At 39.7% G+C, this 26,874-nt stretch overlaps 2 protein-coding genes and 1 long non-coding RNA gene across 6 annotated transcripts in view; 1 reads left to right on the top strand and 2 right to left on the bottom strand.

Moving 5' to 3' along the window:
- The window catches only part of LOC124302207 (laccase-1-like), a 21,417-nt gene extending 4,914 nt beyond the window's left edge, over positions 1 to 16,503 (bottom strand). Inside the window, exons 1-2 of one of the 2 annotated variants that reach the window (XM_046758104.1) lie at positions 16,166 to 16,503; positions 12,946 to 13,198 (exon numbers count right to left, since the gene is read on the bottom strand). The gene's annotated coding sequence lies outside the window, so the exon portion shown is untranslated. Of the gene's footprint in view, positions 1 to 3,252; positions 3,539 to 12,945; positions 13,199 to 16,165 lie in introns of those variants that run through there. The other variant, XM_046758103.1, reaches the window with a different exon arrangement.
- LOC124302238 (uncharacterized) lies at positions 1,472 to 21,614 on the top strand. The gene is made up of 3 exons (XR_006907659.1): positions 1,472 to 1,484; positions 14,296 to 14,301; positions 21,501 to 21,614. It is a non-coding gene; the product is annotated as an uncharacterized LOC124302238 (long non-coding RNA).
- Positions 18,219 to 26,874, bottom strand: LOC124302213 (lysophospholipid acyltransferase 6). 3 transcript variants are annotated; one of them, XM_046758121.1, is made up of 11 exons: positions 26,296 to 26,570; positions 22,565 to 22,710; positions 22,056 to 22,133; positions 21,531 to 21,622; positions 21,215 to 21,326; positions 20,110 to 20,245; positions 19,860 to 20,007; positions 19,553 to 19,758; positions 19,236 to 19,433; positions 18,662 to 18,813; positions 18,219 to 18,563 (listed from the first exon to the last, which is right to left on the bottom strand). In XM_046758121.1, exons 1-11 carry the CDS (start codon positions 26,380 to 26,382, stop codon positions 18,350 to 18,352), a joined length of 1,569 nt encoding a protein of 522 aa, XP_046614077.1. In that variant the 5' UTR covers positions 26,383 to 26,570; the 3' UTR covers positions 18,219 to 18,349. The 3 variants fall into 3 exon arrangements, with proteins under 3 accessions (XP_046614077.1, XP_046614078.1, XP_046614079.1); XM_046758122.1 differs by lacking the exon at positions 18,662 to 18,813 and having other exon boundaries at positions 26,296 to 26,874; XM_046758123.1 differs by lacking the exons at positions 21,215 to 21,326; positions 21,531 to 21,622 and having other exon boundaries at positions 26,296 to 26,571.

Genomic DNA, 26,874 nt, shown 5'->3' with positions numbered 1-26,874 from the left:
GGCGGTGAGCACGATTTTGTCGGTTTGGATTATCTGAAATAAAAAAAAAAGGTGAATTCTTTTAAAGGATAGATAAATGCAGGTATTGAACGAAGGAATAAACAAAATTTTCATTTTTAACAAAATGGCGGCTATTTGAAAAAAATTTTTAGTTTTCGATGAAAATTTTCGCTTTAAATTGTCCAAAAAAAATAGTAAAAAATTTTGTACATCTTATTCCTTCGTTCAATACCTGAAGAATGTATCTAAAAAGATTGTGTCAAAATTTCAGCCCGATTAGTTGAGCCATCTCTGAGAAATCTTGCTCACCGACTCTGAAATGACAGTTTTGAGATAAACGCGTTTAAAGTTTCAGAAGTAGTTTACACATAGGTAAATTTTTTTTTTTTAAACTTACATGGTATCATCGATTCCAGGGCCATAAGAGGGACCTTGTGCAGGATCCCTAGCTTCGAGGCATTTTTTTAATGTTTAAATAAAATTCACTAGTAAGTTTAAACTGAACGCACGACTTTACCACTTAGCAGTACAATTTAGACTGACGAAACACTTTTTTTAGGTTATAATATAACTGCACGTGACCTTCAAGTCTTTAGTATATCTGACTATTATACTCGTATTCTACAAGAAAACAATAGAATAAAGGGTCTCAGGTAGCGCGCCTCATGCATGCAGCTGCTCGTCCAGTTCTTACTGACCCTACTTTCTAACGCTCTGACGTGGCCTTACAAATTCAGGTAAATCTCCGAAAATATTTATCGGATTGACTTCAAATTTTCAGAGAATATACTCAAATATATGTACATTCCGAAAATGCAAAAAAAAAAAAAACGATTTTTTGAAAATTCTAACTGCGCATAACCCCTTAATGTAGTGAGAGTATTTAATTGGGGATCATTTGTTTAATCGAATTTTGGAAAACCCAACTATTTATTTAAACGGTGAATATAAGATATTTGGTTATAAGATTACAAGTTGTATTATTCGTAGTAATTTATAAATTTAATTTGTTATTGTAGTGACGTTGGTATTATCTATTAGGTCATTTTTTGAATTCGACAGGAATTCGAAATAGTTCTTTATGAGACGGATTAATAATTAGTTGAATTGATGGTTAGTTAAGTCGAGATATTCGGTTAAGACTTGAAATTTTCAGGTAGTTGTTGTTGACTTGAGGACTCGACGTGTACTGACTTTTTGGTAATGATCAAAGAAGGAATTTGGAAGATTTGGAAATTGGAAGAAACTTGTCGGCCGGATGATTTTTTGCATTGGTCAATTATTGTGATTGGTGGGAATTTAGGATTGGTCAAGAACTTGTACCGGACGTGTTGGTTATAGAAGTGGGAATTTTTTACGTAGGAGGGAAGGGGGAGCACGCAGGTATAACTTAAAATTAAACAATACGCGACTCTTCCGCACTTTTGCTTATACACAGTCCGGGCAGGCCACTCACTGTCCATATCCGGCAGCCAACTGAGTGTGTGAGTGGGAAAAACCCGTGGATAATTAAGAAGTAATGATCCACGCTGGAAGTCATGTACGAATCTTCGATTACTTAGTCATTGTTCGATATTTCTTATCGTTTATGGTCGTAGTTCCTTCGGCGCGGCATTATCTTGCCAAATGTGGGACCTTTGCCTTTTCTAGATGGCTTCCCTGACTGGCGATTTACCTTCCATCGAAGTCCCAACCGTAAGAGAATATATAGAATAAAATAAGACTATTTATATTAAAGAAATTGTGTTGATACACAACCAGCTGCGATACAAAATTGTTCGAAATCTAGATTTTCGAAAGTGTCACTGATTAGTAGTCATTCTAATCAGTGTCAAGATTTCGAACAGTTTATCTTTCGTTGTTTTATTTTCGCATGTTTGAAATTTCGATACATCGGCAGTTCGAAATATCGACCCTTTCAAATTTTGACCCCCATCCTTTGGTACAAACTTTGTATCAACGGTCAGACTCGTCAAAGCAGGGTAACGGGTTAATATCACTCAAGCCAGTCAATTCCTTCACAATGCTCAACTTTTGATAGAAATGTGATTCCGTTATGAGATTCAGAGACTTTAATTCGGGCGTCATGATTAGCGTGCTGAAAGATAGACGGACTCATTATTTGGACAGGAAAGATTGTGTAACAAAGCGCGTTAATTGTCGCCTGATTACGTGGATCATGTGTGAAAACGAGGGTATTGATCGACTAATGAAGTCTTCATACCGCCTCCAAGTAAGGTTCTCCTTATTTGTAACGTTTATTTTTTATTTCATCCCGCGGCTATGGCTCAATTAAATCTACTACTCGCCGCGTGTATACCAATGATTTTTATTTATTCTTGTCTTTATTTCTCACTCCCGATCAACCGTCCGTTTTTTTTCCAAACTTTCTAACACGCAGTCGGTCGCTGCTTCAATTTTATTCTGTATAACAGTATTCGATAGTGTATAGGTAGATGTACATATCCATAAACGGGCTTACCGCATGTACAAAAATTCCACAACGACGCAGAATCGAAAAGAAGAAAACGTGACAGACGAAATAAAATATCACCTATATTTGCTCGCCGTAACGTGAACAACTTTTACAACATCCAATTAAACGAGCACTTGCGAATCTCGAGCGTTTATATCCCTCCTATTTCGCTGTAAGTAAGCGGGTAGCCGACAGGTTATTTTGCTGCCGTTTCATCACCGCCGTTGCTCCGTCTCCGAATAGACGGAACATCGCGTGCGAGTTGACTTTGCCAATTGGGGAAATATATAGAATCGGTCGAGTTCTAATCGCGTTTTATTTAATTTCTTATAATCCCAATCGCAAAACGATGAAGATAGTTGGCTATGAATGAACAAACTAGTCTGACTGGTTTCAATTTTCCGTCACCTAATGCGAAAAGATCCGCTAGATTTTCTGTTGAAAGAGTTGGTCCTAAATAACGGTTTTTAGAATTCTTATATCCAAATTAAATCGTACCCTCCGATTCTGAAGACGAGGTCCCGAGATTTGAAATTTCATATTACAAAAAGTAATCTGCACGATTCCCGATTTCCCAAGTTCACTTATTCATCACTCTCGGTTCCGTTTACTTGACGAACAATTATTTCTCAGAGGGGCGAAAGAGGCAACAAGGCAGAATTCAATTATTTCACAGTATCGTCCCTCTTTTCAGTTGCATGCAACATAATATGGTCAATATACCATTGTTATCCGGTAGAAAAAAAAAAAAAATGCAATGGCAACAAACCCCGTACCAAATTTGCCGTTGGTTTCTTCTTTCGAAGTATTCCTTTAATTGATGCAAGGCACAATATCACCGAGAATCGAACTTGACGAACTTGATCAATCGAACGGATGTTGAAAACTTTTCCCAGTATATTTGGCACTGCACCGCGGGTTAATCCCCCGACTCTGCCGCGTTGCTGATAGCGGAGCTCGAGGAAACCGATTAATCGCGACTACTCCCTGAGGGGAAAAATCGACGAGTGCCTTGAGTGGAGGTGTCGATGCCGAAAGACCGGGTCTCTACGAAGAACTGACGGCCAGTCCGCAGCTCCCGTCTCTATGTATATACGCACAAGACTCGATCGGAGGTCAAACGCACCCCACACGCTCTCCGAGCTGCACGGACAGGTCTCGATGAGCTACCGGACCCCGAAGACGTCATCGGGGATTCCGCAATACCTACGCGCGATGTTAAACGATTCCAGGATTCATCCTCGACGCGTTACGTACCGGTGTATATTATACAGGTATACCGGCCCAACACGTAATTGGCTCTACGGAAGCGAGAAGATTAATTTAAGGTTCACGCAGTGCGACTCGGGTCCCGGAGGGTTCGATCATTCGTTTCATTCTCTCCTGAGAATTTTCTTTTCAACTTGACTTGTATTTTTGACCATTTATTTTTATTTTCATTTCTTTCACTTTAGCGCAAAACACCCACAAACTTTTGTTCGCGGAGCTGTGAACGCGGCCGAACGTATACATGATTGTTAATAACGAGCATAAGACTGGTAGGAGATAAATTTAACTATAAGTAAAAAATATGCACAAATAACAGATAAAAATGTCGTTAGGTTTAGAAACCGAAATAGTTATTACCACCGCGAGTGCAGCGAGTCTAAACCGCTGCCCGGGGTAGACGGAATTCGATTTGATAATTCTATTTTAAGAACGAATTTTCAATTTATTTTTTAATTTATTTAATTTAATTTCCGGCAGCGGACCGTGCACGCTTCCTTCTTATTCGTCTGTAGCGATCCGGTCGATTGATCCAGGCAGGCACGTATGAGGCATCGTTTACGAAGCCGGATCTCCGTGACGTCGCCGTACATAAAATCCTTAGATAATAAGCAGGTATTGTAATATTTGTGCTATACGTATCGTAAACCTCCTTATATGTAGCGTTATATAGACTGCGATATTACCTCAACTGGATCCAAAAAAAAGTCTATTTCAACCGCTTGGTTTACCTGCATCATCGAGGAATTTGCGAATTTCTCGAATCAGCATATGGCGAAAATAACCACCTGCTTATGCAAATTACCTTTATTACTTGCCAGAGATTCCAGATCGCAATTGGAGTATTTGCATATTTCAAAAATCTAATACGCAAAATAGACAGATCGTATTTCTCATTTCGGAATAAACAAATTATCGCAGATACCGCATATAGAATCTGGGCAGATCCTAACAATAAAAAAGCAAATTTGAAGCCTAAAATTTCTGGTAAGAAGTTATCGTTTTCATCCCACAAGAAGTTGCATTTTTGAACGAAAATTTTGTTTTTCATCATTTCAGCACGTTCAAATCGCGTGGTACGTGAATGTATTTGCAATTCTCAGATCAGGATAATGTACACCTATAGATATGTGTACATGTATACAGCGCATGGCAGTCACGACGTAAGACGCGAAACACTTTTATTCGGAAAAGAAGAAGGCCACGCGCACTTCATATCCTGCAGAGGAAACTTGAATTACAGATATTATGTCCTACGTGCACCTCAAACATTTCACAGTGAACTCTGTTGTTGTTCCAGTCCATCGTGCCGCAACCTTTCACTTTATAATATCACGATGCAGACACGTGCGTAAAACAATATACGCAATTCTTACAGCTTACGTAGGACCGCATGGCACGTATACAAAATACGTACTGACATCGATTGACAACGAGCCGAAGAATTTTCTATAATTATTGGAATCGAGGGCAGGATGCACGCAGCGCGTTGTAAGCTTTTTAACGGAAGTTCTCAAGGGCGGTTCGGGCAGCCAGGAAAACCGGCTTTTGCAGTCCCGGAAGGGACGATCCCCCGATTCAGCTGCATCAAATTAGCAATGAACATATCTCGCGTCATACGCCCGTTACAGGTGTGTACCTGTGATATCGTAGACGGTCCCGAGAACGCGATATTACATATATCGATTCTTGAAATTCATTCGGTCATGACGCCGACAAGGACATTGAAGAGCTTCTAAAAACTGCAGAGCGTAAATTTAAATTAGCGGGTTCCCTTCCCGGCGTAATTACTGCGCGCCTTTGATTCTACCTTGGCGGCGTTTAACAACCTTACTTCGAAACTTCGAAGGATGTATCGGATTTTCAAACGAAACGCGAATGCAGAGAGATGAATTTCGTATTAAGAAATTGATATTCCTGATTAGAAATTAACGATTGACAGTTATTCCAGATTTTTGGAAATCAGAATATTCCCTCTTGATTTCAAATTCAAGATACGATACTCCCATTCCGTAGAGATTCGCAATCAGTCATATGCGTAATGCACGCGCTATGCCTAATTGGAGGCCTAGAAACTGTGAATAGTACAGGCAAATATTTACTTGAGTTGTAAAAGGGTGAACGGGTTTATTTTGCGAGTCTTCAAATTTATAGCTACTGCGGAAGCGTTGCTCTTACGTCGCCACATACAGATATTAATTTCCGCAATATCGGGTATTTTCGTTTGTTCTTAACTCTTCCGCGGGGAATTCGCAGCCAGCTCAATTGTGCCGCACAAGGATATTTTCTGTCAAAAGTGTGCAATCACTCCGTGATATAATTACTATGAGGGAAAACCGCACGAAACTTCAGGGAAAAAAAAACTTGCCTGACTGCAATGTTCAATCAGGCGTTCAGACTGAAATCGAAAAATTTGTTCGCCTAAACGAGGATAGAAGAAAAACCCGTCATCGTGAATCTTATCGTGCGGTGTGGGACAATTAAGTAATACGGTAAAAGTATATGTAGGTAATGAATAAGTGCAGGTTTATTTACGCGTCTGATAGGCACAGCTAGCAAGCAATTATCAGAATGAATGCACCGGGAATAATCCGAGAGCCGTGCAAGCGTTACTTGAAAAAGATAGGTATAATAAATGTATGCTTTTTTAATTTGGACAGTTACCTCACGTTTCTTCGTCTTATGAATACATAAACGATAAACCAGGTATATATATATATATATATGTGCGCATGCAATATACTTCCTGGTGTATTAATTCGGGAACTTGCTCACTAGCTGTATTATATTTGCGGATAAACCAGTACGTATTCATTATTTATATCCGTATCGTGTTATAGCGCATTGAGTTCAATCGAAGCAGTAGAACAGCGGCTTCACACTTTTGCGCCCCGTGATCAAAACCCGGTATTTTTTATTTTTTTTCCTCTTTTTTTTTTTTTTATTCACCCGTGTCCGTAGAAGGTTACTTCACGAATGTTAGGAAAGTCGAAAACTTTGACCGTTATTTTCTCGAAAACGGTTGAGTGTTGACGGATAAGCCGAGACACGTGTCCGCTTATTTTGACCCCCTCTTCCAGCGTACGAAGTTTCAGGGAAATCGGTTGTGGACACGTCTGATGTTCTCCTCGTAAGTCACGTCGAGATTCGTCATACAAAATAGAAGGACCGAACAACGGGGATAAAGTAGAAAAAAGAATCGAAAAACAAGATGATTTCTGTACGTAGCGAAGTTGTAAAATTAACCTTTCACATTCCTTTCAACGGTAACAAATCACCGCATGAGAACAATTCTGCTAGCCATTAGTTTTCGAAGACGGGCTCACAGAATGGCAGGGTTCAGTGACTGGCGAAAATCAACCGCGGATACTTGAACTATGCATTGGCTATCGTAGTAATCTCGATTCTTTTTCAGCTACCGTACCGATGGGTATACTATACCAGGCAAATATTAAAAAGAAAAGGTTTCTTCGCACATGACGGGAACACCCCGGCGGGATGCCGAAACGATGCAAAAGCCATTCTTGGGAAAACCCGGTATCGAAGACCCAGCTCGGAACAACCGCTCGTTCCTGTTTTCTTCTTTTTTTCTTATTGTTAGTTCCTCTTCTACTCTTTTCCTCGTCGGGAAATCCCTGGACGCTGCCAGGCCGCAAGATCCGAAGAGATGGGTGATACGTTACCTCGGATCGTCACCGTGGTCAACGAGGGTCGTACATAATTTTTAAGGAAAAGTCGGGGAGAAAAATCATTATTATGCAATATCCGAATGATCCTCAAGGCTTGACTTTTCAATATATACGAATAAATTTTGTGTTCATCGTGGTTTAATAAATTTCAGACAATCTTAAATGTGCGAAGTAACTATTTTTCCTAAACACGCATCGTTACCGTAACGTCGCTAACTTCATCCTCATTAATCGATTCCATCGAGGGCTTTGAATCGCAATAATTTTTGTTCGTTTTCAAATAAAATTATTTGGCAATTAATTATAGGCTCCCTTCAACTTTTCATAGTATACAGTTAATTTTATTTGTTGGGCGTTCGCTCTTGTCGCAAACTTGTTGCAAATAAAATGGAACCTGTTTTCAACTTCTTGATACGTCTAACTGAGAAGGTTACCGTAGTCCATTAATGAGCGGATTCACAGAGCAGTGAATAATTCTAGAGTTTAACGAACCAAAAGGTAATACATATCCCGTTTATCGCTTTCCATAAGCTGAACTCTCACGAGCCGCTGGTTTCGGCCGCATTGTGGAATTTGTGTAGCTTTCGCAACTGTAAACGATCGGTCGCCTAAATTTGTCGATACCTAATTTTCGGCCGTTTATACCTAATACGTAAAGCGAAATTCGATACGTATGTAAATTTTGGATCGATATCCGTGAAAAAGACCGGAGTCAAAAACAATCCGCCGACTACGATGATCGGGTCTTGTATAATGTAGGAAAAAAATAAACGGAAATTGACGCGATCGCGTGCAAATACGAATATATATATATATATATATTATATTATCTTGGCACACTCTGTTTGGCCGACACACAGCTGTTGTACGAGTAACGCAGCATTGTCTAGAAGAATATACATGACGTTACATGGTCACGTATTCATCGTGCAAATTCGATTTCGCACCGTATTTAATTCGCGTAAAATGTAAGGTCGAATTTCTTTCTCAAGGCTTCACAGTCGAGTGTACAATACAGCGTGCCAGTGGAATTTTATTAGTCGCATATGCCGCAGCCGCATGAAGTTTTTGTCACGTGCAATTTGCTTGAGGTTAAAAAAATATTTATCAAAACTAATTCAATGCACTGTTTATACCCATGCCGAGTATATCGTAACATTGTGAGTTAATTAGCCGACAAGGTGACGATGTTATTTCTACTATAGGTAGAACGGAAAGATGATAAATTATTCTAAAATTGCGCATCGTAAGTATTCCATTCAAGTTTCAATGCATTAAACCTCTAAACGAGCTGTGCAATACGCGTGTGGTTACTATAGGCGCAATGATTAATTGACTCAACGTACGGTTCTAATCGCAATTCGCACTGTTACACGTCGCTTCTTAAATAGCTCGTATGAGATTGAAAAAACATAGGTATAAGTTTTACGTAAGAATGGTAGTTATGGCTAAAATGCAACGATTGAAATTGCCGGCTGTTTCGATCCTGCGGGATTGTGTAAGTGGAAACAAACTTCAGTACTGATTTTACATAACACGTGAATCCACATTCTCTCGATTGCCGCCGCGTCTCTTAACGTGAGCTACAGACATCGAGGCATATACAGCGAATATATAGCATAATGAACGAAACGGATTTTCAAAAATTTTACCAGGCTTTAGCAACATTTTTAACCACCCGGATTTGTATCCGAATCGTCACTATTATCAACTATTTCACCTGCATTCAATCTACAGCCGTCATTAGGGTACGTAGGTACGTAAATATAACTATTGACGGTCAATTGGTGCTTCTACGAATCTCTTACTTTCATAATTTCTTACAGATTTTCATGTTTACATTCACACACGTGAGTGTTTATTTCGCAAGGAGCGATACGCGGACAAAATGGCAAATGTCAGCTAGCCGTATGATAAAATACAAATCCAACGTCTGACTTGAATGCGTACGGAAGAATATGTACCTATACCCACACATGTTGCAACGTGAAATATTCGAAACATTTTTTTAACATCACGTCTCTTGCGTTGACGCAATAACAATTTAACGTTTGAATATTTTTACAAAATATATTTGGAAAATGTTTTATAGATACATTTCCAAGCTAATCTTGTAACATTGTCATACGTAGAAGTTTTTAGAACCTATTAAAAATCTATTCAAATATTACAAAAACATTGTATCCCTATTGAATGGTGTTTTTTAAAAGTTTCAAAAATATTATTGTGCCCAGAGCATACTGTATATTCGAGGCAAAATACTGCAGAGTATGGCGTCAAGATCCGGCCTAACAATAAGACGAAACGTTTTATATAATTTTTTTTCTTCACCTTACACATACTCCAACGTAATTTGAATTGTGTAACGTGTGGATAGCCGTGCAATATTCGCTACCTTTTTATATGGGAACTTTCTTGCGTACGTTAATTCTCATCTGTTATTCTGCGATTCGCGCTCAAAGATTAACGACCAGTAGATGTCTTCCTCCGGAGCCTCGTTATTAATTTTTTTATCTCATTTTTTTCTTCCATTCGCTACAGCACAAAGATCCATTGCGTCATGAATTATTTTCTAAACCGAGATCATTTCATCATCAATAGTAACGTTTTTAGTTCGATTACAATCGATTCTCTTCCGAATTCTGGTAAGCAAACTTGCTCGACAATATGACAACGGATGGTCAAATTCTTCAGGTGGGTACGATTAGGCAATGTTCTACGTACAGTCATTGTTTTTAGTCTATTTCACCGTATCACCTCGGTTCCGTTGATGTTACTTTACTTCATTCCTCGTTGATCGACAGCACGCATTCCAAATATTTCAGAATTGCGCAACAGAGCGCAATCTACGAAAAAGATAACGTGGGATAATCATTGATGATGCCAGTAACTGAGTAATTTTATCATTTTGAATAACAAACGATCGCCGACACACGCGGAACACACGCCAGTTCATAAAAATGCAACCGCACCGCATGTTACGTCGGGATCCCAAGAATTCGAACGAGAAGAACCGAGTCAAGATCTCGGCGGACTTTCTCGACGCGCCAGACGACGAATTAAATTAATCCAATTTTCAACCGCGATTTCAGCGAAAAGAAAGAGAATTTCCTTGACTTCTCTTTCTCTCTCTCTCTCTCTCTGTCAGCAGTCCGGTAGAAATTAAGAACAGATTTTTTTCATGCTGCAATATTTTAATTTAGCAGTTGTGTAATTATTGCTCAATATGCTTGCAGCGACTCATCACCAGCGTATTCGAGTGATATTTTATTTTCTATACTTCTATAGTTCGAATTCAGTAAATGTAGTCAAGCCAAGTAAAGCGAAAACAAGCTTGGCCGGCGACGTCTAGGGATTTGCCCGCGCCGCGAACTTCCATACACGATCAATTATAGCCGGTATATCGGCCAATTTTCCCTTTTGTACAATCACTGATACGCAGTACACATTACATTCGACCCCTTTTACTTGACCATAATAACGTATGTCCAGCTTCTCGTTCCTTGCACTCGTCATCTTTCACGTGCAATTCATTAGCGTAAATTTGAATTTTTCCCGATAGTCAAATTACATTCCGCTCCCAGAGACGATTGTCACATGTCAAGTGGATACCCTGTGAGTATATATAATATACATGCGGTACATCGCATGTGCGATGAAGGACCACAGCTAGTCTTTCGTACAAATTCATTCCCACGGTTAACCGCATCTACTGAGACTATTTATACTATAACTACGAATATTATATCTTGTATCCTCAGAGAAGTCGTAGCCTACCTGGTTCTCACATTTTCCAAGATTACCTACCCATAATCTGGTAACCTTGCGAAATTCTATTGTACCCACGTGTTGCATAAGAAGATCGCACGAGCTTTGCCATTAATTAAATTAAATTAATAAAATGTGTGCGTGCGTGTGTGTTTGTGTGTGTGTCAGAGATTTCAACTAATTTAAAAATTAACCTCTATATCAGAAAGTTTGTTGACAGACACTTTTGCCTTAATTGCGTTTCTTTGTTATTTTTTCCTCCTGAAAGTTGCAAAGTTACACTCTAAATCATTCATTGTCAGCATGGAAATCATTTTGTTGATGAATCGTTTGTAACCTGCGTAATTAGTGCATGATTTTTCGATAGTCATAACCATGTCGAATTGAAGACTCGTCCTCGTAATCCAACGTAAAAGTACTTTACAGGAAAACAAGATGGATTTCGCAATCCGAGTGGCCGGTATGCCGATGTCAAGGCACCGGCTGTAAGCATGCACGTCAGCCCTGGTCGACGAGGACTCGAGAAGAAGGCTAATCTCTCTAATGTGTACATATATTACATACTCGGGGACGAGTTTACGACGGAGCCTTTTTGTAACGCGTGCAGGTATATCAACGTTATGTATTATTTCTCGGAGTGGCAGTGGCAAAATTACGAAACCCCATATATGCGGACGCTACGACTCGTTAATGTCACCAGCAAGACTTTTTCGGTCTCCTCGGAATGAAACAAGTACCAGAATTTGTAACGAGATGAAAAAAGTTATCGAATCAACTGAATTTGTGGTCACGGGCGGCGAAGTTAAGATTTATTTGAGTCGACTCAAGATCTATCGGTCTAACCAAATTTTTAGTTGATTCAACTAAATTCAATTAATTTTTTTAGAGCAACAAAGGTATTTTGTTTAATTAAGCAAGTATATCGCGTTCGCCACATTTAGTTGAATCAGACGAGTATCAATTGATTCAAATGACCCTTTCACTTCGTGTATGATGTGATAATATGTTTCTCGGCGGATACATAATCCATAATTAACGGGGTTTAACCGGGGCAGTTTAATTAAGGTTTAATTAAGACACGGATGACCAAACGCACCAGCAATAAGCAGCACCCGCATGGCGGCTCTTGCAGGTACTATCTCTAATCTTTCGGTGGCCTAAGCGACCACCCAGCACCAGGATTAACTGGTTCACTAACGTTTGCCTAGATTTTCAAATGTAAGATAGGACTGTCATAATCATACAGCGTGCGGATACTCCCCAATTTCGAGCGCACGCTGCGCTGGGATACAATCAGATCGTACGTAATTATTATTATCATACGTCAGGGCAACAATTATAGCATATTTTGCGATTTGTCATCCGATTATACACGCGTGCTTACTTTTCAAATTTAAATGACCAATACACCCAGCTCACTCCGCATCGAGTCCGGCCTCACGGAGAGGATGACAAACAACCTAGCAGTTGTGCCGCGGGCAAACATCAAGTGGGCAACACTTCCTGAGCATCGAGTTTAAGAACGCGTTACAGTGAATTGGTATGCAAGGACACATCGCGATCATGAACGAAGAATCGATAATATTGCGTTGATGAACATGTCTCACAGTCTTTTCATGAACATCGTTTGTTATACTTGCGTATGTGAACGATATTTTAAACGGCGAACAATTGTAACGTTAGATGGTCAGAAATTGGAACAATTAGCCATCTCATGATTATAAGCGTGGATGAACTTGTACTCACCGATCGATTCCGTAAACTGGCCCGTTCGCAAGAGGAGACGAAAGTTTCACCGCGTGTTGATCCAGAGTACTGTTGTTTTCCTTTTCTTCTTCTTCTTGGTCTCACGAGGAGCACGCGCTTCTGCGGTTTGTCTCCTTCCGTGGATGGGACGCAATCAACCATCATGTGTAGGGTGGTCCTCGTCCTCGCCAACGGAGCGAACAGAGACAACTGTGTTGTTTCGATGTCCATAGCACGTGGAACTGATGTTCGACTGAACACGCATGTGAAACAGAAATTAGAGAAGGAAGAGGAATTCTTTGTTGTGTACCGGTAACCGGACACGTGACTAATTTTCAAATCAGTAGAATAACGAACAAATTGCACTCGTACGTCGAGCAAATGTGCCAAGAATTTTCTGATACATATGTATAATATTAAGTGGTTTCTGCAACAACGGGCACCGGTATCATCAATTTATACGGTGATACAGGTGTTCAACACTTCGCCTCGCTTCTGCGAAAGAAATTGTCCGGTCGTTACACGGTATGGCGAATATATAAAAAATCTAAACACGTATGAAAAAATGTTGCAACTTGGTCGGGACATTTGCAGCCGAGCCAACATGAATTGCCATCGGATAAACCTTCGGTATTTACTCGACGATAAAATTGCGATATAGCAGAGGTGTAACCTGTAATCTTCCAACTTGTGCGCAATTCTACGTGAAAGACGTCAGCGAATCGGCAGCAATTGAAATGACACGAAATGACTACGGTCGCACTTTTACTTGCGGCTACAAGCGTCGTGTGATGTGCAGTCGAAAATATCGACGACTCTTACCGACCACACAAGACCGTCCAGGTACATACATTATTATCTAACGCTAACTCTTTCTCGTTTCGAGCCCAGTTCTATACGAGTTACAATGCCATGCCTCTGTAAATCAAAGACAGCAGAGAGGACCGCGATAATGACTAATTACCAATTCCAAACTTCGCGGCTGCCGTTGCCTTGGCTCACATACATGCTTGAATGCCCAGCGAAGGAACCCCAATTCGAATGCGCCATGAAAAGAATTATTATCAGCTAAAGCCAAGCATCTGCAGGCCTTAAGATTCGCGTTTTTAATTAGCGGCCACGCAAGCCCCGTTGAAAAAATTTCACCGGCGGCATTAATCGTGTTTCAGGTACCGAGAAGTATAGTTACGTTTACCTGTAAGACTTTATTGTATAACAGATAGTGCATCACTCAGTCGATTGTCTACCGACAATATCGAGCATCGAGAATTTGTGTAAATCTTCAGTAATATATCCTCATAATGCGTCATGTCATAATATTTCAATTATAATGTATGAAGCTTGATTGAGGTATCGGTACGCGAAATAGACTGTTCCAAAAACAGAAAACGTGCGAAATTTGTCACCCTTCCGATCAAGGATTCATTCGCAATTAAACTTTCATGGTCGCTAGCAGGTGAAAAACGGGTTTAAGAAGACGATTTCGTTTTACGCGTTTGTGAAAATGGAAACTACAAATAATAGTTTATTCAACAGAAAGATTCGAAGCGGGGAAAGTTTTTGCCTTGCAATTATTAATATTCGCACATAGACAATGGTCAATGAAACTTGTTGCGATATTGTACTTTGCATGGCAATAAAAGATTTGCATCGATAGCTGCAGATTATTCAAACACTCTGCGGCTCGTTATAGGATGAACGTTCAATAATTGTGATACCCATGCGCTTCGACAATCGCGTTACGTACTTCGTCCAATGTTGTTCTCGTCCCATGCGTGATAATATGTTCGAATCCTTAACAGCGACTACTTATCGCGAACCCTAATGCTTGTGGACATTGTTTCATAACTTGAGAAAAAATATAATATACGAGAAGATTAGAACGCGCTCGTTATCTTTATACATCCCAAGCGTAGAAGCCGGATGATCCACGCGTGAATTTGTTTGCACAAGTATTGTTGTACGCAAGGCGTCGCGCCGCGCCGACGAGAGCGGTTGATTTAACTGCAGGCAGTAATAAAAAAAATTAACGCGTGGTGTGCCGACGGATTCGATTATACCTGCGTCAATTGGGATTCCATAAAACGGGTGAAAAAATAATACAGAATTGAATTCGCTTCCTGACTGGCTGTATAAAGTTATCAACTTCACATCACGTGCTAAAAGGAGAGAGAACGAACAAAAAAATTTCGACCGGCCTGACCTTGCGAAATTGTTTGCAAAATTCCTTGTCGCAGGTGTCCCCATGCTTAATGCGCGAGACACTGTACTTCGCGCTCGCGGTTTTCTCTCTACGAGAATAAAGATGTTAGTGATCTGAGATTAGTTCGCAGGCGGACAGTTAGGCGGGGGATAGCTAGGTCGGGTGAAAATGTGAGTGCTATGTCCTCAAATGGACTTGCTATACTTGTCGCGCGTATTAAGGGGGTGCCCTGGTCGATTTCGACGTTGTCGTATATGTATCTCCAAATATCAAAGTAACACGTATATCAAACGCGGAAAAGGGTCATTATACATGGTGAGGGTAAAAATATAGAAAGATCAAAAAACCGAAGGGCCCACAGTATCGAATCTTTTAAAAAGCGAAAACTCAATTTATAAATAATTTAGAAACGTTGAAGGTCGAAGTCTGGGGAATTAAAAGATTAGAAGGGTCAGTACATAGGATGCGAAACTGTAAAATGGTCAGAATTTCTCTCAACAATCACTCGATAATATACAGATATTGCTGTTCCATGTTATAACCTTTGTATAATTTGTCTTTCTGTACTTCGACTTTCTATATTTTCAATTTTCTGTGTTTGAACTTTTCACATTTATAAATTCTACGAATAAGATTTTCCCGTGTGTGAAAATTCGATATTCTGGTCCTTTAATCAATCGTAATTCTAAACAAAAACGCTTCAGTACAGTTTAGTTTGACGCAGCCATAGAGAACCAGCATGAAATCTTCGAGTTCACTCTTGCGACTTCGTAGAATCCGTGCCATTTCTTTATTTCTGCGTCAAATGAAAAATACCCACGGTCGCAACCGAGACCGATGGTCTACATAAAAATGTTGCAGTTTAATATATATATATATATATATATATATATATATATATATATATATATATATATATATATATATATATATATATATATATATATATATATATATATATATGCGTTGCATTGTTAATAACAATATTTTTTCCTTTACGCCAATGGTAAGAATTACCTTTTCAAACACTGCTTTTCATTCGACAATAAGATTGAAGTCCGGCGATCGGCTTCGATGTTTCGATCAAACTTCCGAAATATGTAATTGATTTTTCTAAACATCGTACCGTTACAATGACGCTACTAACCTCCAAAGTCGTTCTACGCTGCTATTTTCGCGATTACCAACCACGCCGTGTAGGAATGAACTACGTAGGTTTGAACCATGCAGGGCAATCCTTTGCGATTCGAAAAATTTGTAGCTCGATCACGCTAGCTTGATCTATACGTTTTACCTACGCCAATTTCGCGGAGAATTGAATCCGTCGGAACGAACGATTCTCAAACGTACACGGAATGCCGGAACTATCCAGCGCCTAACGTCCAGGCAACGTAGTATCCATTCGTGCTGTCGGTATCCCGTTCGACCGGAGGAAAATTATACTCTACTTGCCCACTTATTAATTAAACATCAAGTATGCAGTTTTGTAAGTCCAAGTCTTCAGTTCGTAAGTAGAGTTGACTTTTCGAAAGAAAAAGAAAAATTATTATCTCAAGGTTACAAATATTAGGTGCATAACTTGAATTTCGCTAATTTCTAAAAAAATTTTGCGGAAACTTTCGTCTACGTTTGAAAATGTAAAATAGCAGATTAAAGTTGTGAAATTTCGTCCAACTTTGTCGATGACCTTTGCAATTAAGCTAGGAAATCGTTATATCGAATTCTCATAGAATCACGTAGTCTTCAAAGCGTTCATGTCAATAACAAATAATTATTTACATAAAATTAGCATAGATACGAATTTACTATACAAACAATACTTCACTGTGTAACAATACCCATACACACATTAGCATAATATGGTGTGCACACACCCATGTCAGTGGGTCGCTAATAAATGTCTCAAATTGTTAAATTTTAATAATTTTGGAAAAATATAAATGCCCGATGGTTGATATGTAATGACGTCGGCGGGGCATGTTCATGCTTTAGGAAACTTTATGGGTACTATTTAACATGCGAGTGAATTTTTACATTATTCAATTATATCAGTCGTTGTCATCATGTCGATATACATACTATAGTGATAATTCGTCGATAACGCTTTGAATATTGCATTTCTGGCTCGCGTTACGAGAAAACACAGAAAAAGAATCTTTCAAAGCTTACGATGAAATATGACCAATCTAGTATATTGCAGATATTATTATACGTACGTCCAAATACGATCACGTACGATTAAAATGCACAACGATTATCAGGCTGATAATTGTGAGATACGATGGATAATAATAAAATTTTAATGAAACAAAATAAAGCAATACAAAAAACCACGCTCTTCTCCACTCAATAGTGACATCAAGTATTTGTTGGGATTTTTTTCTTTCTAGATACAAATATTTATAAAAAGTATTCAAATTATACAAACATATGTACGTATGTGCGTATCTGCTACATAGCTTAATTCAATACGAATCAGTCATAATGTGTATAGGTATAGGTACGTATGGGGTATCCAAAAAAGGGGGAGGGGAACATATTGAAATTACGCAAATTTACAAATCTTCCAAGTTAAAAATGCTCACATTTTTACGAAACAATACATTGTTTCAATCAAATGCACCCCACCCACATTTCATATTGAAAGAACATACATCATACGCGTTATATAATTTAAACATTCGGCTATCTCTAATCTTATCAATGACAAGAGATAAAAAAAAAAGAAGATAAAAAAAAATAGTCAGTCAGTAATTAAAAAAAACTATCTCGAATCTGTAGAGAATTCTGTGGTTCGCTCACACGCTCACAGCGCGGAATACCTCAATTATTGAAACAAGTAAATACTGTCGATTTGGAGGGCTCTGTAAATTTGTGCAAAAACGCTCGGTATAAAAATAAATTTTCGAAATTGTTGTATCACAATGGTTGCACCGTACTGAATTTGTCTCTCCACTTCTTTTTCCCCTTTTTCCACTCAACCTTTTTTTCTCAGCATGAACCTGAGATAGATCCCAGTTGCGCGCACCTGATCTCTACTCTCTAAGCTCAACGCTTACGAACACGGATGTATACAATATGTTGTAATTTTTATTAATATATCCATAAAAATATTTGTTGCTTTATATAAAACTTATGATTAGCAGTAGGTATTATACGTAGATTAGAATTACAGTTGTCCAGCTTTGTGCAATAATCGACTCACTGAGCCTTTTGTGCGAGGTGGGCAACGTGAGCCATGCGCTCAGTAACCGGCCCGCCGTGACCATTCGAAATATGTTTTTTTGTAGAAATGTCCGAGGCTGCAGCTGCAGCGGCAGCAGTGGTAATCTTCTGATGCCGCATTAGCCCCGACAATTTCGGCAAAAGAATTAGAACTGCCAGTGCCAAAATGTGCGGGGCAAGGTACATGTGTCTGTGTAGAAAAAATCAATGAACAAGTGAACAGATGAACAATTTCCATAGAACGATACCGCGAGAAATTGAGCATATAGGACGGTCCACTCAACTTACAGATACAGTCTAATACTGGGGTAGAACTCGAGTAGGATGAAGCTGAAGGTGACGTAAGCCATGAAAACTCGAGTTGTGACGAAAGTAAGCGTATCGTAAAACAGCTTGGAAGCATTCGATCCGAGGAAGTAAGGTCGAACGTGACGCCGTATCTGGATAAGAATTCGAATTATCAACGAAATATGAATAGCAATTAATAACCTGCTAATATTTTCATACAATCCACACTTTTAAACTTACAATTATTTACCGTTACATTACAAAGTATACCTACATAAATATCCAAATTCTGCATGTAATACAGCTTAAAGAAACTTCACTGAACAAGAAAATACCGAAATTTTCATCGAAAAATTTTAAAACGCTGCCATTTCGCACGCATTACGGGCAAAAGAAATTCTGCAAAAATTAGGCTACGTAGAGACCATCTGTAACTCTTCTACAATTGTAATGGTTATACGCTTTTAATGAATTCGAATACCCACCCTGTTGATTTAGTAAATGGTGGGAGCTTAAATATTTCCTTAACTGGTCATAATAAGGCTGCAAAACTTTTCTTTTTTTTGTGACTTACGGATCGCGCTGCGAAGGTGAATAACGCCCCTCCAGCGAAAGTGAGGTAGTAGCCAGGATAAAAACCGTGCCATAGAGCGGACAATGCGTAGGTGAGGATGGTGCTGTGTGTTTTGATCCTTTCGTAAACGATCATGCGTAGCCACCGATTGGTACCCTTGTTCCACTGCTCTATGCTGTCCCTCAGGCTAAGCGCGGTCTGTTTACACGTTGTTGAGAAAATGTGTACTTTTTGAATACAATGTAAAACATAAGGTTGGGGATAAAAACTTTATCAAAATGAACGAAGGATAAAATGAAAATGTCTGGTGTACGAACTTCGAACTTAAGTACGTTGACGTTCGAAATCAGGTCCCAGCGCGCGGTGCCGTCGACATTGTAACCATTGAAGCCGAGGCCCGAATTGTTGCATATGGCGTCAGCAAAGAGCCACGCGTGATAGTACTTGAAGCGAACAAGCATCGTGGACACCATGAGAAAGCCCACCTTGTAACCGAGGGTCGTATTCTCAATAAAGTCATCCTCTAGAGAGAAAAGAAGTTTTTTTTTTTTTTTTTTTTGACGAGATTTATCTACAAACGACACGCATAAGAAACGCGGTGACATAGAAATTCACCGTGCCAACCTTTGATCTTTTGTATCGGAAACGATGGTATGAAAGAGACAAATATTACAGCACAAATACAGCTGGCGAGAACCTTCTTTACCACAACTAAACGTGGCGAAGGTTCCAAGACGATCTCGTTGCTGTTCAAATTCTTGTCCGTGTAGCCCTGAGAAAGAAAAAAAAAATGTAAAATTAGAAAGAGTGACTATTGGACGGAAATTTCGTTGCGAAAACAAGTATGTAGAATCCGAAAGAATCAATTTCTCACTGCTAATGTTTTTGAGCCATAAATGTTGTGACCTCCGATAAAATCAATGTAGTCGCGGTAGAAAATCACCGGACCAGCCATCAACGCTTGAAAGTGTAATACGTAAGCGAAATACTCAAGGGCCGTCGGCATTTTTCTAAAAACACAAAAATACACATTGTATTTGAATTGGATTTCCGTAAAATTGAAGGAGGGATTCAGAGTTTGTAGTATAGTTAACCAGATTGTCTGGACAAAGACCGTGTCAGAGACAATGACTCGTATGGTAGAGTCATCGCAATACACGTAGACTTTGCCAGAGAATGAAAGTAAAATTAGAAATACAATGAATAGCATTCGGTTTGCACAGCACAAATTACTTCTCGATTCTCGTCGGTTTACACAATGTATTTAGAGCTAAAAGTATTTCATTTCCCGCGATTTATTCATGTTTTCTTACCACATGGTCTCATGTTTATCTTCGTCTTCTCCGGTTACTGTTATTATACACGGTACGTGATTCTCATTCACAATTTCTGTCCTGCCGACTGCAGAAATCGAGGAGGTGCTTGTATGCAACCAAATTTAATCGAAACAAGTTCAAGGAAAGGGGTCAGGCTCGTGTCGACATTCATGAATCATGAATTAGGAGCGTTGCACGTACGAACACGTCTATTATACACATATAACCGACGCATCCGACTTTGAAGTCTGCGAAAAAACTGTAGACAATGCGTTTAAATCGAGCAACGCTGTTACAATTTCGTAATAATTAATTCAGAATAAAACAGGCATTGTTCCGGTTTAATTAGAATATTCAATTATTGGTCGGATAGGATAAGAATAATAAGAATATACATACAACAATACAGATGATAATGATGTACTGAATGAAAAACAATACATTTCCATGACTCGTCTAACAGTGCCCCTACCTTTGCTACCCGACCAGCTGGCATGCATTCACATTCCATGCGCTGCATGTAGGTATAACATAGATATAATCTATGGGTACAAGGTAGGCATACATAAGACGACAACTTGTTACTAACAGCTGGGTGAGTGGGACAACGAGTAAATAACCCCTACCAACGTATACGTGTACTCGATAATTTTCGCAACTCACTTGACGGCGTGATATCGCTGCGAGGGAGTGAGTTCCTCTTCCTTGCGTGTCATTCCGTCGTGGACGCTGTAGGCAAGGCTCGTTACCTTTTGTGTTATCACCATCAGCGGACCTGTCGCGCAATTGCATTATAAGTAGCATTAGGTACACACGCCACTTTCAATACATTAAATAGTGATATTTGCCAAGCTGCGCGGACGGGTGTGTGCAATATATGCGATCCGTTAATTGGTCCGATGCGCAGGATGCGTGGCCAACAAGGATCTGATCCTATAATTTACCGGAGCGTGAACGCATTATGCGTATAACAACATACCTGTTATGTCTAGGGTGTAAGAACCGTAGTCGTATACTTGGCGGTGAAAATGTATGCAGGAGAGATAAAGAAGTGCGACGAAAAGGACAGCCCTGTAATCAAGAAATAATCATTTTTCCTCAACATCTCAAATTTCAGTGCCGAGTGAAATTGTTCAAATCGCGAATGGATCTGTAAAAATATTTTCATAAAACTTGCAAACTATGGATAAATTTTAAGCCCATCCATTTTCTGATTTCGTTCAATACACTCCGTGATTACTTTACATCTTTGTGCGACTAATTTTTTACATTCCGAGTTCTCGCGTTCGCTGCATTTTCCTGCACATTTTCGTATCTTTGTCTAACATTTCTTGCACTGCGCGAAACCAAATTTTACCAGAAATTATGAGGCAATTTACGAGACCTTATTATCAACTTATTACATGCAACTTATTTTAACGCTTATAGTTATTATGGTAAATTGGTACGCCTGCATAATTCACATAAGGTTCTTTTATATATTCTAGATGCATAAAATATTAACCTTTGCACACTGCGAGGATTATGAGTCCGCGTGACGACGTAGCAGAGAGCCGGAAGTCCCGCCAAATGCACCGCATGCCTGAAAGTGATTTATGTTTTTTCGTTAAACATGATTTTTTAATCCCTCGTCATTATCGGTACATATATATCTTATCATTTGTACGTTTTCAGTTGTTTGTTTTATCAAAATTCAATCCATCAACGTGAACGGATAAGTATCAATTACTTGAGGTTTTATATAAACAATGCACAACGAAGTTCATGGACCGGTAAATCCAAAGAACGATCAGCCCAAGTCTTTAATGAATAATGTGAAACTCTGTGAATTCTCAAAGATTCTCTATCCTTGGAGTATACTTACAGTAATTTATTCGAGACAGAAAAACAGACTGCAAGGAACATGAATGAAGGAATGAATGAGACAGAGGAAGCAAGAGAGCAGGAAAAAAATGAAAAAAAAAAAAAGAAATGGTTTTAAATGCCAACCAGAGACGGTGTTAATTGGCTTACTTGCCGAAACTGAAGTAACCAAAGAAGAGGCCGAGAACCAAGCCGAAGGCATGCCTTGTGGCGGGACTAACGGCTCGTGGGCTCAGCGAAGACCTCAACAAGGCAGCTAGTCCCAGTGCTGAGAATTGCGTCACCAGGAAGTTCATCTACGTTGTTATAACAGAAACAGAACAGTTGTAAACACATGCGGTGCAATAATGGAGAAAAAAAAAACGGCGTAAATTATTATTAGATGGCACTTCAGTGCAGTTCAGGTTGTATGGTATAAGATATAGTATATAATCACTGATATCAACGAAGGGGTAACACTGAAAATTGCACAATTCAAGTATGTGGAGTTCCAGGCACGTTTGACATAATACCGTGAATGTAAATTTTTAAGGCTCGGCTATATCACATAGAGGTAGTAAAATTTTTGGTAATATACATCGCTGCTCACAGCTCATTAATTTAATTAACATGCCGTCTTTTTGCAATATCACACGCTATCCTTCTACCTATAATGTATAATACATTGTACATTAATTATAACGTATCACAGAGCGTGTGAACAACCTTAGATTGCATGTAAAACGAGCAGCATAAGGATTATGAGTACAAGACAAACGCCTACTGCAGAATAGCTCTGAGACATGACTGCAGAGATCGGGAATCGTTCGCGAATAAACGCAACGGTAAGCTGAAGGCAGAGTTTATCATCGCTTCGGGGTTTGTATCGTGTATATAGTATACAAATGCAAAGATGCTGCAAAAATAAAAGAAAAATTCAAAATCTGAGTACAATAAGAACAGCGGAGACGCAAGTAACGATACATTATCGATCATACTGTTTTCAACACAATTTTATCGTTATTAACAATATTTTGTTGGTCCAAGTATATGGCGGGAGCTGCGCTTAATACTGTGATGTGTATAAATGTGCGAAATGGTTATGGAATTGCGCGGTTCGTCCTACATGGATATCTGCAGTCTTGAAGCAACCTAATGGATTGCTAATACAGACGTGTGTAGAATGCATAACGACATACTTGTGATGCAGCACGGATATATGCATAAGTGTTCTCTACATAGATCTCTGCACAATGGCCTGCGACAATTGTTAATTCATTCCCGACGACTATTATCAGCAGCTAGGTGGTTCATCATTTTATTGTTCCTGTACACGTATCTTAGATTAACCTGATGTCAGCCGGCCAGCTACGTGTTACGTTAGGGTGTTACAAAAAAAAAAATTCTTTGCGATTTTCCAAAGTAATATCCCATAAAAAGTTTCTATGGGTTGACGGAAAGATTCTGGAAAAAGATGAGCTTTTGATTTTTCACTTTTTTTTTTTATATAGTTTTGAATTTATGAAGAGTAGTGGACAAAATATTTCTTTCATTCGTTAAATCCAAAAAAAAATATCAATTTACATAGTAGAAAAGACTCAGACTTTTAAAATTAAATCTCCAGTTGATGTTCGAGAAGCGTATACGACGATTTTTTTCTATTAATTCGATCTTATAAAATAGTTATAATTTAGTACGAATTTTTAATTTAGGAAAATAAAATTACCGTTCAATACGTCGTTATGTTGCGGATCGTGATCTTTGGGTAGAATATAAATTTCAGGAAAGGAATAGTACCTAATTGAAGTGCTACAACGTGTTTCATACTGAATTCAAAATGAATTTTAAAACAATGTGAAAAACAATGCAATATCATGTAAGGACGACCTTCGACAACACGTTGAACACTCTCATCTTCGTCCAGGATCTTTCTTTCAAGCCAAGCAAACTTTTTAAAGGCTGTCAATTTATATTGAAAATTTTTTTATTTTAAAACACCCTTATATGTTACTTATATAAGGTACGTACATAAGGGAGAAAAAAGGAAAAGAACAGCACCGAAAAAGTGATGGCTTGTTCAGCTTGTTAGTACATTTTCTTTCTCTCCCTCAACACTTATTTCGGGAAGTTTCTTTTTAACCATGCGTCCATGCGAGTGGACGTCGTTTCGACGCTTGTGCTTGATAGTATCGGAAGCAAAAACAGAAAAAATGCAGCTGACGTTTGACTAATTTTAATTTCAATTCTAGGATCGGATATGCAACCGTTTGCACATATGTTTGGAATAGGTTCTATAACTAAAAATGAGCAAAATTGAAAGACTACAATTTGGGAGAGACCGACGATGTGCCAACGCAGGCAGAAATTGCGCGGGAAAAAACGAAGCAAATACCGCATAGCATGTAGTAACGCAATTCATGAATTCACGCCAGTCATTGAAATCGAACACCTGTTGGTTACCCCGCGTTCTTCGGCTGCTACGGCGTCTGAGGAGGCGCAAACACAAACAAACAAACAAACAAACAAACAAACAAACACACACACACACGGGCGCGCGCGTGCGCGCGCGGACTCATGCACGGTTGATTTCGTTCTTATACGCGTACTTTATTACACCTGTAGCTTTTCGAGCTGCTTCTTCCTAAACCGGGTCTTCTGTGACCTTTCTTGCTGCATGAAATTCGTAAATTTTGCTGCGAATTTTCCAGCGGCGCACAAGTGCGCATTGCCCTTTTCTACATAAGTATTGTTCATCTTTCTTAAATTTGCTTCATTTCATTAAAACATTTCTTCAATAAATACTTTACAGTACTTTCTAACTCGACGAAACGTTCCTTTCTCTCTCTGGTTTTTTGCTTTGTTTTTTTTTCTACTATTTTTCCTTTTTTCCTTAACTGTACGCGAGCAAGACATTTTAATCGCGCTTATAACAATGTGCGCAATTCAGGTGGCGAGGTTTCTCCCGTACGCATTTAATACGCATGACGATAATTCATACATTTCAACATCTGGGACAGCAATAACAATAGCAAAATACTATCAACAATATAAAATAAAAGCAGCAGTGACATTCAATTGAAATATCAAAACACAACCATAAAAGTATGAGCCTTGAACGATCTCCATGTAATATCAGCGGTAGCATCGTGCATTACAATATGTATAGTCTACGGGCTATAACGGTGGATATGACGCCGCTCTCTGCATAGATCAGAGATCAGATACGTTTTCGATTCAACGTGTACGAGCAATGATGAAAGCGATTATAAATATTGCATGATATCATTGCCGCTGATACATATATTTAGGTATAGTATAGACGTAGTGCAACAGGGCGTGTGCTTGTATCGTTTGATTAATAAAACACTCAAGTACTTCCGCCAATCGGTCTCGATCGAAATACACCCCAAACCCGTTTTCACGCTTAATTGCTCAGTTGCGCAGAATGATTTCCTCCGTAAGACATCGTCCGAGACGTAACCCTGAGAGATCCCTCGTTCGTTTCATTGGAAGCGTGATAATTACGTGCTGGTTCGCCGTGATTGTTTGGTGCACAGAAGTGCATAAACACCGGTTAGGCTTGCCCACGCCCACGCGCGTCCCCCGTCCACTCTCACTGTCAGTAACGGCAGGCGATAATATGCCTGCGAATGGATATATTCCCAGCACGCGGAGCAGCCGCAGCGACACGCAATTTTCATCCCCGATCGATTGATATATGTATGCAACTCTTGCCCACATGCAGTGTAACCTAGGCAGACGCGCGATAAAAGCGGAGCGGAGACTGCCGTGCCGCTCGACAAGCTGTCAGTGTCAACTCTGTTTGAATTTAATACGCGAGAGAATGCGAGGGAGGATCAATAGGGGCTGTAAGTTTTAATGTAGGGCCGGCTTCGGCTTACCTGGTCAATCGGGAGGCCGGCCAGGTCGGCGAGCCACGTGAAGGCTCGCGAGCCGTCGTAATAAACATCCGCACTCGACACACCCATCGCCGTTCGCGGTTGACGCCGTACTGCGAGACTTAGACGCAACTTCTGCCGTTCCGTACTGCGCTCTGCAATTTGCGGACCCCTCGGTGCCGAACCACGCCGCCCTGCTCCGCTCCGACTCGGCTCACGCAGCCGAAAACCAAAAACGCTGCCAGAGTCCGCCGTTGCCGCTCTACACGCCGTCTAAGAATTGGCTGGAAAATTATACGCCTTTGTGTTTTCAACTTCAGCGTCAAATTGTTACGATACCTTCGATCTGCCTCTTTGCGGTAAAAGTTGTCAAGCCCGGCTACGCATGGATATTTAGTCCATATTATTGTTGTACGTGCGTTTGTCCGTTTGTGCGTGCGTACGGTGTACATCCACGCACACGCAGTAGCGCCCGGGAGCCGGTTATTGCCCGGATACACGGTTCCGATCAAGTCCCTAGTGACAGCCCGACAACCAGGCTTATGGTACAGCACAAATGAAGAGCGAATCACGATGCTTTAG

The sequence above is a fragment of the Neodiprion virginianus genome, chromosome 4 (assembly GCF_021901495.1).
Source record: "Neodiprion virginianus isolate iyNeoVirg1 chromosome 4, iyNeoVirg1.1, whole genome shotgun sequence".
NCBI lineage: Eukaryota > Metazoa > Arthropoda > Insecta > Hymenoptera > Diprionidae > Neodiprion > Neodiprion virginianus.
Note: the sequence above shows the minus strand (reverse complement) of the source record. Positions and strands in the feature narration are given on the sequence as shown.